The sequence below is a fragment of the Oryza glaberrima genome, chromosome 12, assembly GCF_000147395.1.
Source record: "Oryza glaberrima chromosome 12, OglaRS2, whole genome shotgun sequence".
NCBI lineage: Eukaryota > Viridiplantae > Streptophyta > Magnoliopsida > Poales > Poaceae > Oryza > Oryza glaberrima.
In genome coordinates, this window is record NC_068337.1 from 4794358 (window position 1) to 4808198 (window position 13841).

A 13841-nucleotide genomic window follows, 5' to 3' on the forward strand; every position below is an offset into this window, starting at 1 on the left:
GGCCCAAATGTAGCTATTCCTCACAAAATGTAGGACCTCTTCATCCTATTTTGTTATAATATAATCATCTGTATAGTCTGAGGGAAAACATTCAAGTTGTGCATACACACTAAAATATCCGACAAGGCAAAAACTAAAGCGCAAGATTGAAAAATGAATGGAATATATTACCAAGATACTGTGTTGAGGCATTATGGCATTTGTCATCCATATACAAATATTCCACAGGTTCAGTAGCATATATGTCACGACCACCTGTCCTTTTTAGTATTTGTTTTGTAGCTAAAATTGAACGCTCAGAACCCAAAGTGGCACCTTTTTCTATAGCTGCAGTGAGTTTGTCTAAAGTTTGCATGCACTGTTCATGCAAGGGCTTTTGTAATGGAGCAGAAATATTTTGCGAAGATTCTTGAATCTTTTCTAACGGAGCAGCAATATTAGGCAATGATTCTTGTATCTTTTGAACATGCTTGCCTGGTATTTTTTTGGAACAATTAGGCTGAAAACATTTTGGATCGACGTTGGTACACCCTTGTAATGTTTCCTCTTCTCCTAGAGGTTTGTCCCAATCATCTTGGGTGGAAGTGTTCATTGGAGAGGTTTGTACCTACAAAAGGGAGAGTTACCATAAAAAATATTTGTTTAGTTCGTCTAATAATATTTATGTAGCTGAAGGGTTATGTAATAAAATTAATATGTAACAAAATTGTGTTGTGCACGCTATACCTTATAGTTTTGTTCGCCAAATGGAGAAGAATTGTACGTGGGAACTGCCTTGCAGATTTCCTGGAAAAGAGAATAGTTGTAATACAGGTAAACAATATCTAGGAAGTAGACATGGTAGTGATAGACAAACCATACCTTTAAATCATTTGTACACTGAAACAAACCTGCTTCTAGATTGCTCACCCTAGTTGGTAGGTTGTCATGCATTTTAATCTCAGTTAATTCCTCTTGTATAGTGAGAATCTTTGAAAGAAGTTTATGCTCCATATCATTGATTGCTCTTTCAAGTGAGAGGCGCTCTTTCGCTATAGCTTGAAGTATTAGGTTAACCTTCAAACATTAAAGAAAATCTTTTTATTCATTTATTTGAAAAAATATGTAAAAAAAAGCTACACAGTATAATTATCATGAGATTAATCTGTATGAACCTGATTATTTGTGATAGAATGATGGATTGAGTGAGAAGGGTGTTCTGCCGACTGAGATGGTTCCCTTGTAACTTTCTGCATATGGTCTCCATGTAGGTAGTGAGAAGGTTGGCGGGTTTGTGTTTGCATAGGGTCTCCATGTGAATTATCAGGTAAATTCATGATAACCTACATAAAATGATTTAGCTGTTAGATACAATAGGGATTCATGTACAAAATAAACTGAAATTCTTCTGAGTTACCACGCCTCCATGTATGCCTTCTTTCTCGTAGGCATTGGTTCTTAGTTTTGCATTTTTTCTCGTCCCAACATGCCATCAATGGATGAATTGGAGGAGAATAGGAAACAGCATATTTACTGTATGCTTGAATCCTTTCCCAGTACCAAAACTACAAAAGGTAAACTTTATGTCATTTGATGCCAGTAAAAAGAACTTGATGACTCCAAATGAAAATTTAATTGGTCAGTGAGGCTAAAACAATTTGTAAACTTATTTATTTTTTTACAGGAACTGATTATATTATACGCCAATTACTTGGAGTAGAGCTAAATAAATTTCCTTGCAGATTCACTTGGTCTTCCTCAACAAAAGTATGGATGCAACCCAGTAGGTGAGACAAAGTGAAAGTTCCCCAGTTGAGCTTCGGAATATCCGAAATATTTTCAACAAGGGACAAATACTTTGAGTCAACGTGGTAATCTGTTGTGGGAGCTAAAATAACACCAATAGTATACAAAACAATCTGACGGATAAAATCTTCATCAGCCTTCTTAGATCTTAAAATATTGTCCCTCAACCCCTGCAAAGAAATGTGTCCTTTTCCTGGTGTTTTGTATCGGTTGAACAACTCACCATTGACTTTTGATTGGTTTACAGATGTTACTTCCCCTTTGACTGGCAGATCCATTACTTTATAGACATCAGTTGCTAGCAATGGAATTTCTTTACGGCCTAATACAAAACACTTCGATTCTAGGTTGAATGTCTTTGCAACCTTAACTAGCATGATACGGCGGAGAATTACCACCTTCATATTTAACAAGCCACCTAGCCCTAGCAACTTCATTGTTTCCTGTTGTTCTTTGGACAATTGTTGTACTATCTCTGCATATTGCTTTGGAGAACAAATAATGGTCATATCTCCATGCCTCATAGCAATTTGCTGTAAATTGTGGTCATCAAACAGGATTATGTAATGAATATCATTGTGCACAGAGGATGAACTTATGTTATATGAAATGTATATAGTGCTGTACTAATTAACTGACCTCGTCCTCGGTGAGTTCGTGATCTGTTGATTGACTTTGTGGAATTGGCGCCCCTTGTGTAAACTGCTGATGGTTTGACGCCTGCTGATGGTTTGACGACTGCTGATGGTTGGATGTACTGCCGCCATTGAACCTGGGAGGTCTCCCTCCCATCGTTGACGCCATCTATGAGATAATGTTTTGATCTAATGAGAAAATGATTTGATCTAACGAATTGAAGAGGAGAAATGGCGCATACTCAGATTGAAGAGGAAAAATGTGCATGCTCACCGTGCAGTTGCCCGGCCACCTCCCGATGCTTGTTTCTGCTTTCTCGAAAAAGTAGCGACGTGATCCGATTTTTTTGGAGGCACTGACTCACGTGAGTATACGACGCTGCAACTGATTAAATGGATAAGACTACAGATTAAACGGGAGAAATTAGTTGACAACTGGGCCGTAGAATATATCGGACCAGGTCGATTATTACAAACCATTATTTTCCGATCGATCGCTCGTATAATACAGCGGATCGACTTATTTTGGACAATTTAAAAATTAAAGTCCGGGACCAGGTCGATTATTAGAAACCATTGTTTCCGGTAGATCCCTCGTAACGACTTATTTTGGATAATTTAAAAATTAAGTTCGTGACAGGGTTGATTATTAAAAACTATTGTTTTCCGGTCTACCGCTCGTAGAATATATCGGAACGACTTATTTTGGACAATTTAAAAATTAAGTCCGGGACCGGGTTGATTATTAAAAATTATTGTTTTCCGGTCGATCGCTTGTAGAATATATCGTAATGACTTATTTTGGACAAATTAAAAATTAAGTCTGACACCGTGTCGATTATTAAAAACCATTGTTTTCCAGTCGATCTCTCATACAATACGGTTTATTTTATTATCTCTTCTTACGTAATTTCCTGGTATTTTGCGGACTTTTTTTTTCTCGTCACTGATCCTTTTTTTTTTTTTTTTTTGCCCTTTTTCCTTATCATGGACGACGAGAGCGATCTGGGAGATTGTAGAAATTTTGAGAAACCAGAAAGTGAAAATTCTAGTAAAACAACCATGCCGGCTCATTCGCAATAAATGGACAAAAAAATGTAAGTGGGAATCGATCCCTACTGGCTGTGCTCAAATATCCACTACTCAACCACCAGCACATTTAGCTCCTAATGACATGGTTTGATTATAACTTTTCTTAAATGTGTTAGAACCACGGTATAACAGGCAGAATATTACAAAAGTAAATTTTTTTTTGAGAACTACAAAAGTAAATTACTCAGGACGAATATCATTGTGCAGATCGATTCACAATTAATAACATGTAGCATTCACTTGGTAAATATAAAAGTTCCAAGAAGTACTGACAAAAGCAAAAAATTACACGTTTGTACTAGCAATATGAAAAAAATATAAATGATGTTCCAATAAGGTCTGATGGCCATATAATGCGCCCAACATATTCATATGCCAAGTGAGAATACGGTCCTTTTCAATCTTGTAGTACTCCATGCATTATAAATCAGTGCAAGGTTCCTGAAAGTGAATAATTACCACGCTGTCAGTTTTTTTTCCAGAGCAAACTCATAGGAACTGAACCTATGTTAGCAAAGCAAAAATTCAGATCTAACATAAAATCACCATATAATACACATTCAAAATTAGGATTCTGAAACAATGGTACGTATGACTTCAGTGCAAGAGATATCTGAACCTAAAACAACAACTATTACTCCATGCAGTAAGTTCTTTTTTAAAAAAAAAAAAAGGAGCAATGTCACTCATACTGAAACCTGTGTTACTAAACTACATATCCAGAGCTAACACAAAATCACCATACACTAGACTTATGAAATCAGGCATATGCAAATGTCCTGAACTCGAAACATGGTTTACTCCATGAACTATTCATTAGCAACACTAGCAATAAAAACATATGGATGACACCATGAATCCCAAGATCAAGGCAAATGTATAACTCAACCAAATTCCACACAGGAACAAACTATGAAGCAGCAATGAGACCTACCTGACAAGAAATCGTCGATCTTCATCACCAACATGCCATAGGGAACGCATTGCCTCATATTTCTGCACAGCAAATGTGGCTATTAGATACATATGGTGTACGAACTTAGGGAATATATGATTGACATGGTCTAGCAAGTAAATGTACCTAATTAAGTTGTTCGCTCGGGACATGTTCGTCTTGTGTGGTTAGGCTTTTTGCAAAAGCCACATGTGATCTTTCTCTTTTTTTCAGGAAAGGCATTTATCCTTGATCCTCTTGTATGGTTTCGAGGAGCACCTCTAGGAACAATTTTAACCGGATCTTGAACCTTTGCCTCCACGAATGGTTCAGCTTCCAAGCTTTGTGGTATTATAGGCCCATGCCTATTAGACTTCTTTTTTAACATTAGGTGCACTATTTTCCGCAATTACTTTCTCCAATGTATGTTTCATCTTGTCATACGAATCTTTTGATTCAGAAGCTTTGAAACATGCAGAATTGCTCAAATTGCATAAATCACGGTACCTCTCTAGGCTTTTTGACCAATCATACATGTTGCTCTTTCTTATGGATGGGAAAGCAGACTTCGCACTCATGGTCCACCGTTTAGCAATGCAACAGCAACCCCTAGGGAGTTTTTCTATATGTAATATAGAAAACACATAAAATATGTGACTACATGGTATGGCTTGGCATTGCAATTTACCACAAGAGCAAGAAATTCTTTCCAATGAGGACTCTGAGAGTGAACAATCAACATGAAACTTCCGCTCTCTTCTTTCCCTCAGAGATATCACATATGTCATCAAATCTCCTCCATCTAGTATTTCATTGATCGTAAGCTTCCTTGCACCACATATCTCTTCTTTCACCAATGCAAAAACAGTAGGTGTATACACATGTGCAGCATCTTTCTCAATGTTAGAAGCATCCAACTCCGTGAATGGCACAGATTGGGATGCCTCACTATCTAGCTTCGCCTCATTTCGCCGTAAATTGGATAAACATTCCTCATAATGATGCATCATGCAGAATAATGTCATCTGCCCATCAAGATGAGTATGTAATTGTGAGTTCAGACTCTCGCTTCGTTGGTTACTCTTCAAGCCTAAAAAACATAGTCCTTCTTGATATGCTGCAGCCCATAACATCCTCATCTCATACATTTGATGCAACCAAGTTTCAGCATTGGTAATTTCATGCTTTTCCCTAAACCGGATCCATTTGCTCTCAAACTCATGTGCCGAACAGTAATCATATAAGAATTTTCTAAAATCATGGCTGACTTCAGAATCATGCAAATGTCGTATTATATTCTGCTCAATGTGCCATGTGCACAACCTGTGGTTACAATTAGGCAATATTTCTTTAATAGCTCTTTGCATTGCAAGGTCTCCATCAGTGATAACAGATATGGGATATATTTGAGCCATACAAGACAAAAAGGTGGTCAACAACCATTCATATGCCTCTCCTGATTCATCAGAAACAATGCCGCATCCAAATATGACAGTGCTTCTATGGTGGTTCAATCCAACAAATGGTACAAATGGTAAGTTATATTTGTTTGTCGTGTATGTGCTGTCGAATACCACAACTTCACCAAACGCTTCATAGTCCAAACGAGACTGTGAATCTGACCAGAACAAATGTTTCAAATGGCCTTGCTTATCAATCTCATATTTGAAAAAGAAATCAGGATCCCTTTCTTGTCGTTCCCTTAGGTGACTCAACACCATTTGAGCATCACCAGCAACTATGGTTTCTTGCTTATATCTATAGCAAAAATTATATATATCCCTTGATACAAATCCAACATTGTCATAACCACCAAATTGTTTTTCCATTATATTCATAATTTGGTGTTTTCGCACCCCTGCAATTTCCATTTCAAGGATATCTACCTTCTGTGCATCACTGATTTTACGGTGTGAACGTAGAAAACAAACTTGATCAATAGGTGCTAAACGATGGTTGTGTTCATCCATAAAATCTTTCACGAACCACCGCCCTGTTTCCTAGTTAAGCTTGATGACTATTTTTGCTTCACACCCACAACGAGTCAGGTTTCTAGCTCTTCTTTTTCTACCTGTTCTCTTCATATGCTTACCTTCACGGAAACCTTGTCGACTACACACCAGCTTTCTTAGGCATACCTGCTCTGTGCCTTCAATTCTTTCCAAGTAGCATTTTCTGACGCTAAAACATTTTCCAAGAGCATAATTGTTGTAAAAATCAACGCCTTCTTCCTCACTACCAAATGTCTAGGTGATAACATATTCATAAGTTGATAGAGCCTCCGCACTATACCTCGCAGCAACCATATTGTTCTGCAAAAGATGTAATTAATTTAGAAAATATATCATATGGCCATACATTTATTTACAAGGTAATTTCAAAAGCTACCTCAACTAATTTGCATCTCCATCTCAGTTAGTACCTAACTGATGTAGTACCTAACTGATGTATTTCACATTTATTTTTAGTACATTCCAAACTAACAGACCCAATTAAATTCCTAAACCAACTGATTCGAAAACAAAGTTCACAATTAAGCCAGTATTTAATAGAAATCTGTTATTATATCAAAATAAAACTAAGCTGACAGAATTATCACTCACAGCTAACTAATACTTCCACCGTTTCACAATGTAAGTCATTCTAGCATTTTCCACATTCATATTGATGGTAATGAATCTAGATGGATATATATGTCTAGATTCATTAACATCAATATGAATATGGGAAATGTTACAATGACTTACATTGTGAAACGGGAGTAGATGTATAACAGATTAAGTCATACCCGAGTAAAACAATTGTGTTCAATCGGTTCCAACCAGTGTGTACACTTCATAGGGCACCTATGCTAAATATCACAAAAAACTTCATTGCAGTAGTATAGATACGATTTTATACAGATTTGTAACTCTAGAACCATTATCTGAGGACTAAACTTGCAATCATTATACTCTAGTACCCTAGATTGTCAAGTCACTCATTTGAAATAGTACTCCTACCCATATTCGAGCTAATGACCGAGTAGAACCAATTCTACAGTCAGCTCAACCACAAGAGTACAGGTAATATTCAAACAGAGCAGAGCATGTGAGCAAATGCAGTTGTTTTTATGTAACTGAATCAGTTCTAGTCCAGCTAAAATGTTGTATCAGTTAGGTTTAAATAAAAAAAGGTGTATCAGTGCCGAGATTCGAGCAGAGTTTTATTGCGTTGAACATGCCACTAATCAGCCCAAAGATTCCAGACAGTTTCCATGCAATATGTCTATAACAAGTCCCAATTGGCAACAAAAATATACTCCGGCATTTGGGACAACAAAATACATGAAGTACCTGCTCAGAGCTCACAATAATCAGGAACCGTGTTGTGTACTCTTGCAAATTCAGAACTTTTGAGAGAAGCAACAAACGTTTTGAGGAACCTACATGACCTGCTGGTCGTCGCTGCCGTAAAAGGCCGGGGCTTGAAAAGGCCGCACACGCCCGCCGCTCGCTGCCGCGTACGCGCCTACGAAAGCAGCAGCTGGACACCGTCGCCGCCGACGCACGCGCCCGTAGCGCCCGCCGGTCGCAGCTGACGTACACAGCAGCAGGTCGCCGTTACCACCGCCGCACGAGCCCGTCGCGCCAGCCGGTCGCCGCCGTCGCACGCGCTGGCTTGGTTGAATCTTCAATCAATGGTGCGTTGGCTTGGTTCATTGGGTGATGGGTGGGATTTGAACAATTACTAAGCTACCCTTGTTAACAAAAATTTGTGTTCCTATATTACCCTTTAAAGATTAACGGTGGATAACAATTCGTTAAGGAGGTACCTGGGTACCTTCCAAGCACTGTAAAAGCATATATTTCCCACGCTACAAGCCATCTCACCTCATATTATCAATTGAACATATGTGCCTTGTCTTTGTGTTTTATAACTAGTAGTTACTACGTATATATTAATAATTTTAAAAGTCGCTCTACATAGGTTTAAATATCTTAAGAAAATATATCTACATATGATGCATTTTTAAAGAGCTAAAATGATGACTCTACAAGATAAATTTAACGAAATATGCTAAAAGTATCACTAAAATGTCTCTAGAATAAAAAATATTCTATGTTATTTTTACAGCCCTCTGTAAAGTGTTTACCAAAAGTGGCAATGACTATATCCACTCTCATCAGGGGGGGGAATTCACTATTGGGCTTGGGGCGCAAGAGCCCCAGCTCCAGCTTGCGGTCCCAAGTATCCTTCCATAAGCTCAAGGCTTGTAGGGAACATTGGGGCAGTCAGAGAAGATATATTAAAACAGGCAGCGGCTAGGAGGAGATAACTCAGAACTCCTCTATAGTTCTACGGTGTGCTTCGTGCCCCATCTATCTTCTGATAATTAAACACAGCTCGATTAGCAAACCAGTGAGAACAAACAGATATTATCATCTACCAGGAGCTCTTGTTTTCCTTTTTCAGCATTACTTCGTTGATCTGTGCATGCATGGCACATTGAATTGTATAATTCAACAAGACGAACGTGTTTTGTGAAAGGACACGCAGCCTAGTGGTTGCAGTAATCTGAGTAGCACCCTAAGGTCCTAAGTTTAAAACTCTATAGGAGCGAATTTCACATTGGGTTATTTGAGGGCTAAGTTTCTAATTTAAAAAGGCTGCATATATCCAATTAGATGTAGGCCAGGTAAAAGATACCTTAAGACCATATTTTTTCAAGAAATACAATTTCCAGGATTTTTGCGTTATGTATTAGCATCACCTCTATTTTTATCCTAGATTTGCCATTGACTCTTATTGTCAAAGGTGGCTCAATTATATAGATGCATTGTCAAAAGAGTTATAAATAAATGATTTGCTTTGTCCTAGAGATTCATCATTATTAGAGCCTTACTATATCTAAATAAAATAGCAAAAATATGCATGGATATGGTCTTCAATATCAAAATATATTGACAAGTAAGTTGCATTCATCATTGGTCCACACCAGTTCTTATTACAATACAGAAGGTGAAATTATAAACACATGTACTACCAAAAAGAAACTAGTAATCAGAAGAACGTGTTCCTCGATCAAGGAACTAATCCAAGCTGCCAATTACTTCCATCTCCATGCATCCACTACTTAAATATTGTGCCCATCCCCCTGTCGTTGTATTCCCATTGACATCACAAACATAACATAGTTACAGTATATGCCTATCAGTGTGCAACCATGCGTCGATATTTCTGTGCTCTCCAACCAATGTCATGCCTGAAGAATCCTTCTGGCCAGTCGACAACGTCGAGAGCGTCATATGCTTTTGCCCTTGCTTCCTCAATGTCCTTACCTTTCGCGGTTACACCAAGAACACGGCCTCCTGCCGCGACGAAGTTTCCATCACGATCTAGGGCAGTTCCAGCATGAAAGATCTTGACTGCAGGAGAGACCTGCTCAGCTTCATCGATATTTTTTATTACTGTCCCCTTCTTGTAAACGCCAGGGTAACCTTCACTTGCCATCACAACCACAGTTGCCAATTCAGGCGACCAGGTTAGTGAGACTGACCCCAGTTCTCCCCTACATGCAGCAAGCAAGACCTGTGCCAGGTCGGATTGTAACCTCATCATCAGAACCTGGGGGAAAAGGAAAATATATTATTAGAATGATGACATGAGCAGGCTAACAATACAGCTAGATTATTTCAAAAACAAAATTAGACAGTAAATATTGAAATTCCTCCACTATAAGCACAATGCTGCTTAACTAGGATGCAATTTTGTCTTTCAGTTTGAGATGTAATCAGTAGCTCCCTTAAAATCTGCACATGCAAGTACTGGTGTTCTGCACACAGTGCCTAATGACAAAGTGAAATGCAACAGTACATGAGTTCCATATTCAAACTGTAGTTTCAAGCATTTTCTCGACTACTGTTTGTTTTGTGGGAGCTCAATTTTGACAATGCAAAATGTGTGGGCCTTTAAATCAAACTCACTTTTAAAGCACCTGTAATGCAAGTCCAAGTTTCTCTCCCTTTTTTTATGGGACAAGTTTAAACTACTCTTAGGCTTTAAATCCCAACATTGCAACCTTCTATGCTAATATATATTAAAGGATGGAAAATATGCTATTGTAATTTCACATCTGCACTGCAGATATTGTACGGAGAAGAAAAATAAGCAATGGAAATCATCCCAATATGAGCTGGACTGTGATGTTCTGTAATAATCAATTTCAAATATGCTATCTTCATGTTGGCGATTTTTGCGCCTCTAAAAGAGCATCCTTTCATCAAATGTTGCTTGTGAAGAAGTTAAAATAGCATCATAACTACAGTATCTGTTTCTAAAGCTAAATTGCAGCATGCAAAACTGCAAATTACGATGATTTATGTTCAAAAGCTAACGTCGTATAGAAAGGATTACCAACCTGACATTCTGGATCACCAAATCGCACATTGTACTCAATAAGCTTTGGCAGTCCAGATTTCTTCTCAATCATAATCCCAGCATACAACACACCGACGAACTTGCATCCTTCAGCTGCCATACCTTTAACAGTCGGGACAATGATGCTCTCCATCACTTTGCACTTAAGTTTTTCGGTCACTATTGGTGCAGGGGAGTATGCACCCATACCACCTGTATTTGGACCAACATCGCCATCACCAACTCTTTTATGGTCCTGGGCTGATTCAAGAGGCAAAGCAGTTTCTCCATCCACTAGAGCAAAGAAAGAAACCTCCTCCCCCTCTAAATATTCTTCAATTATTACCCGTGACCCAGCAGAACCGAATGAACCTTCAACCAGCATAGAGTCTATTGCTTCAAATGCCTTTTCCAAAGTCATAGCAACAACTACACCTTTCCCAGCTGCCAATCCATCGGCTTTAACAACAATAGGGGCTCCTTGCTCCTCAACGTATTTCTTAGCATCTGAAGGATCTGTGAAAGTTTGGTACTGCGCAGTAGAACCCACTTACTTAGTTAAACAGTGATAAAATTTCTTAACAATTACAATAGCTAAAATGGCTCACTAATCCTGCAAATGGAACTTAATATGAAAACAAACTGTAATCGATGATCATAAAGTGAGGAAAAAGGATGTATATGTATGAACAGCAACAAGTAACAACTGTGCCTTATTATTTGGGACTCAGAATCTAATAACTAAAACATAATATAGTTTAAGTATTAGAAAATAACAATAGAAATTAGAAACCTATACCGAGACAAACAAGAATATGTGTTTCTTATTCTGATTATACTTGTGTTATATTTCAAAGCAAATGACTAAATCATCTCTCAAACAAGTTCATCCAAGTGAGAAAATATGTTATAGAAATCCACAAAATTAAAGAGAAAGTACCTTTGCGGTGGGAATGTGGTACTTATCACACAACTTCTTCATGAAGTCTTTTGACCCTTCTAACGCTGCAGCCTCTGATGAAGGACCAAAAGTAGGTATCCCAGCTTTGACAAGTTCATTTGCAAGGCCAGCAACAAGGGGTGCTTCAGGCCCAACTACAACCAACCCGACTCCCCAGTTGCGACAGAACGAGATGACCGCGTCGCTGTTCGATATGTCCAGGTCCGGTATACATGTAGCATCTCCAGATTGAGCAATGCCAGAGTTACCAGGGGCACAGAAGACTGCATCACAGGATGGAGAGCGCTCCAAGGCATAACAAAGAGCATGCTCCCTTCCTCCTCCACCAATGACCAATACAGTTACCCTCTCTTCTGTAACAAAGCAATATATATAATTTAATTAACAGGCTTTTTTTGTGTTAATTTGGCTGAAAAGAACTCCTTTTGCTCAAGTAATTTGTCAACCCTCTGAGTGCATCAGGCATCAGGGAGGGTATCAGGTAATTTGAAATTTCCTCATAAACCATATCTAGCATTTAAAAATGTAACAAAGGAACATATAAAATTTAAATGACAGTTTGTCTATTCTGCTTAAAAGAAAGAACATATTTTGCTTAAGTAATTTGTCAAACCTCTGAATGCATCAGGTAAATTTGAAATTTCCTCATAAACCATATCTAGCAAATTTTAAAATGCAAGACAATGTTTGAAAAGTGATAGTATACACGAATATGAAATTAAATTGCACTAGGATTATCATACCAGAAACCTTCGAGCTGCCGTTTGTCGACGCGAGCTTCGAGCTAAAGTCCCTGCTCTTTGAACCCCTAACAATTAGATTCGAACCATATGCTACATGTTGCGCTCTGATGGGAGAAGAAATCTCTGAAACGGGATAAGACACCGAAGATTTCAAGTAATCACGAAACAAATTATTGCTGAATGCCTTAGCTCCTCCAACGTTGAGAGAATCTTTTACACTCGAAGCAGCACATGCCATCATTCTTTCTTCTGAAGAGAAAACAAGGACCATGTCAGATAGAAAAAGAAACAAAAGCTTAAAATTGTAATTGATTCGACCTCGATGTGATAGAAGTGAGCCAAAAAAAAAACAAAAGAGGAAGAAATAGAATAGCCTACACGCCCATTTTGCACTCCTGTCAGGACCCGATTTTCTCTTCAGGTTTCAGTTCTGAACTTTCAGACTCTGTCAACTCCTCTCCTCGAAAAGATTCTGAAATTCTCACCATCCTAACTCAACCAAACCTGCAGTTTGCTGTTAAACCGACCTAAACCCCTGGGCCCTGGCTACCACCAACCAGGCCATACGCCACCCGGAGTCCTGGACGCCCGCCAAGTGTTCGACGAAAGGCCGCCGCCGCTCCTCCGCTCGCCACGCCGATGGCCATTGCCCCGCCCACCCCGCGCGCCCATCCCGGCCCCGGCAACAATTGAGTACCCCCAAGAAAGCAGCTCTCGAGGACAGAACGACTGACCGAGGAATGGCGAGAAAGGAGAAGGGCAAAAAGAAAAAAGGGCGCACCTTTTCATGCGAGAATCAAAGAAACAATCAACTTCGTCAAACCTCGTAGAATCTTTACCTGCAAGAAGGATGAATCGCGGTGATCGAATATACGGAGACACGAGGAATCGATCGATCGATGAGGCAGACGGCTGACTGGTTTCGCAGGTTAATTTGCTGCTGTTTATATAAACAAACGAGGCGCGGCGCCGCGGAGGGGTTTGCTTTACGTAATTACTTTTCGATCCCTCGATTAAGGTGTTATTATAGGTTAGTACACCATAACACGAGTAATGTTGCACTCTGTCCTTATAAAATGATTTGTCTCTTTGTCAATCGATATTTGGCGAGATTTCCATTGCCAAGCAACGTCCCCTCCAACAACCATTGCCACTATACTTCCATCTTAATATGGTTGCATTTTTGGATATATGGAATGGATAAATGGCTATTACAAATGTGGTATATAATGTTATTTGCTTTGACTTGATACCCAATTAAGTATTTGTAATAGATATTTTATCCATATCTA

The 13841-nt window shown here is 38.8% G+C and overlaps 1 protein-coding gene across 1 annotated transcript; it reads right to left on the minus strand.

The window, feature by feature from the left end:
- Positions 1–9373: 9373 nt before the first annotated feature.
- LOC127757820 (phosphoribosylamine--glycine ligase) lies at positions 9374–13447 on the minus strand. Its single transcript, XM_052283403.1, has 5 exons — positions 13389–13447; positions 12550–12798; positions 11786–12159; positions 10847–11377; positions 9374–10053 (listed from the first exon to the last, which is right to left on the minus strand). Exons 2-5 carry the CDS (start codon positions 12788–12790, stop codon positions 9640–9642), a joined length of 1560 nt encoding a protein of 519 aa, XP_052139363.1. The 5' UTR covers positions 12791–12798; positions 13389–13447; the 3' UTR covers positions 9374–9639.
- Positions 13448–13841: the final 394 nt, after the last annotated feature.

What these genes read in the sequence shown, in the direction of transcription:
- LOC127757820 (XM_052283403.1), bottom strand. Translation starts at nt 12,790, where the DNA reads ATGATGGCATGTGCTGCTTCGAGTGTAAAAGATTCTCTCAACGTTGGA. An exon ending in CGGCAGCTCGAAGGTTTCTG is followed by an intron (nt 12,160 to 12,549) that starts GTATGATAATCC and finishes GCTTTGTTACAG; the next exon opens with AAGAGAGGGTAACTGTATTG. An exon ending in TTGGTGATCCAGAATGTCAG is followed by an intron (nt 10,054 to 10,846) that starts GTTGGTAATCCT and finishes CTTTTCCCCCAG; the next exon opens with GTTCTGATGATGAGGTTACA.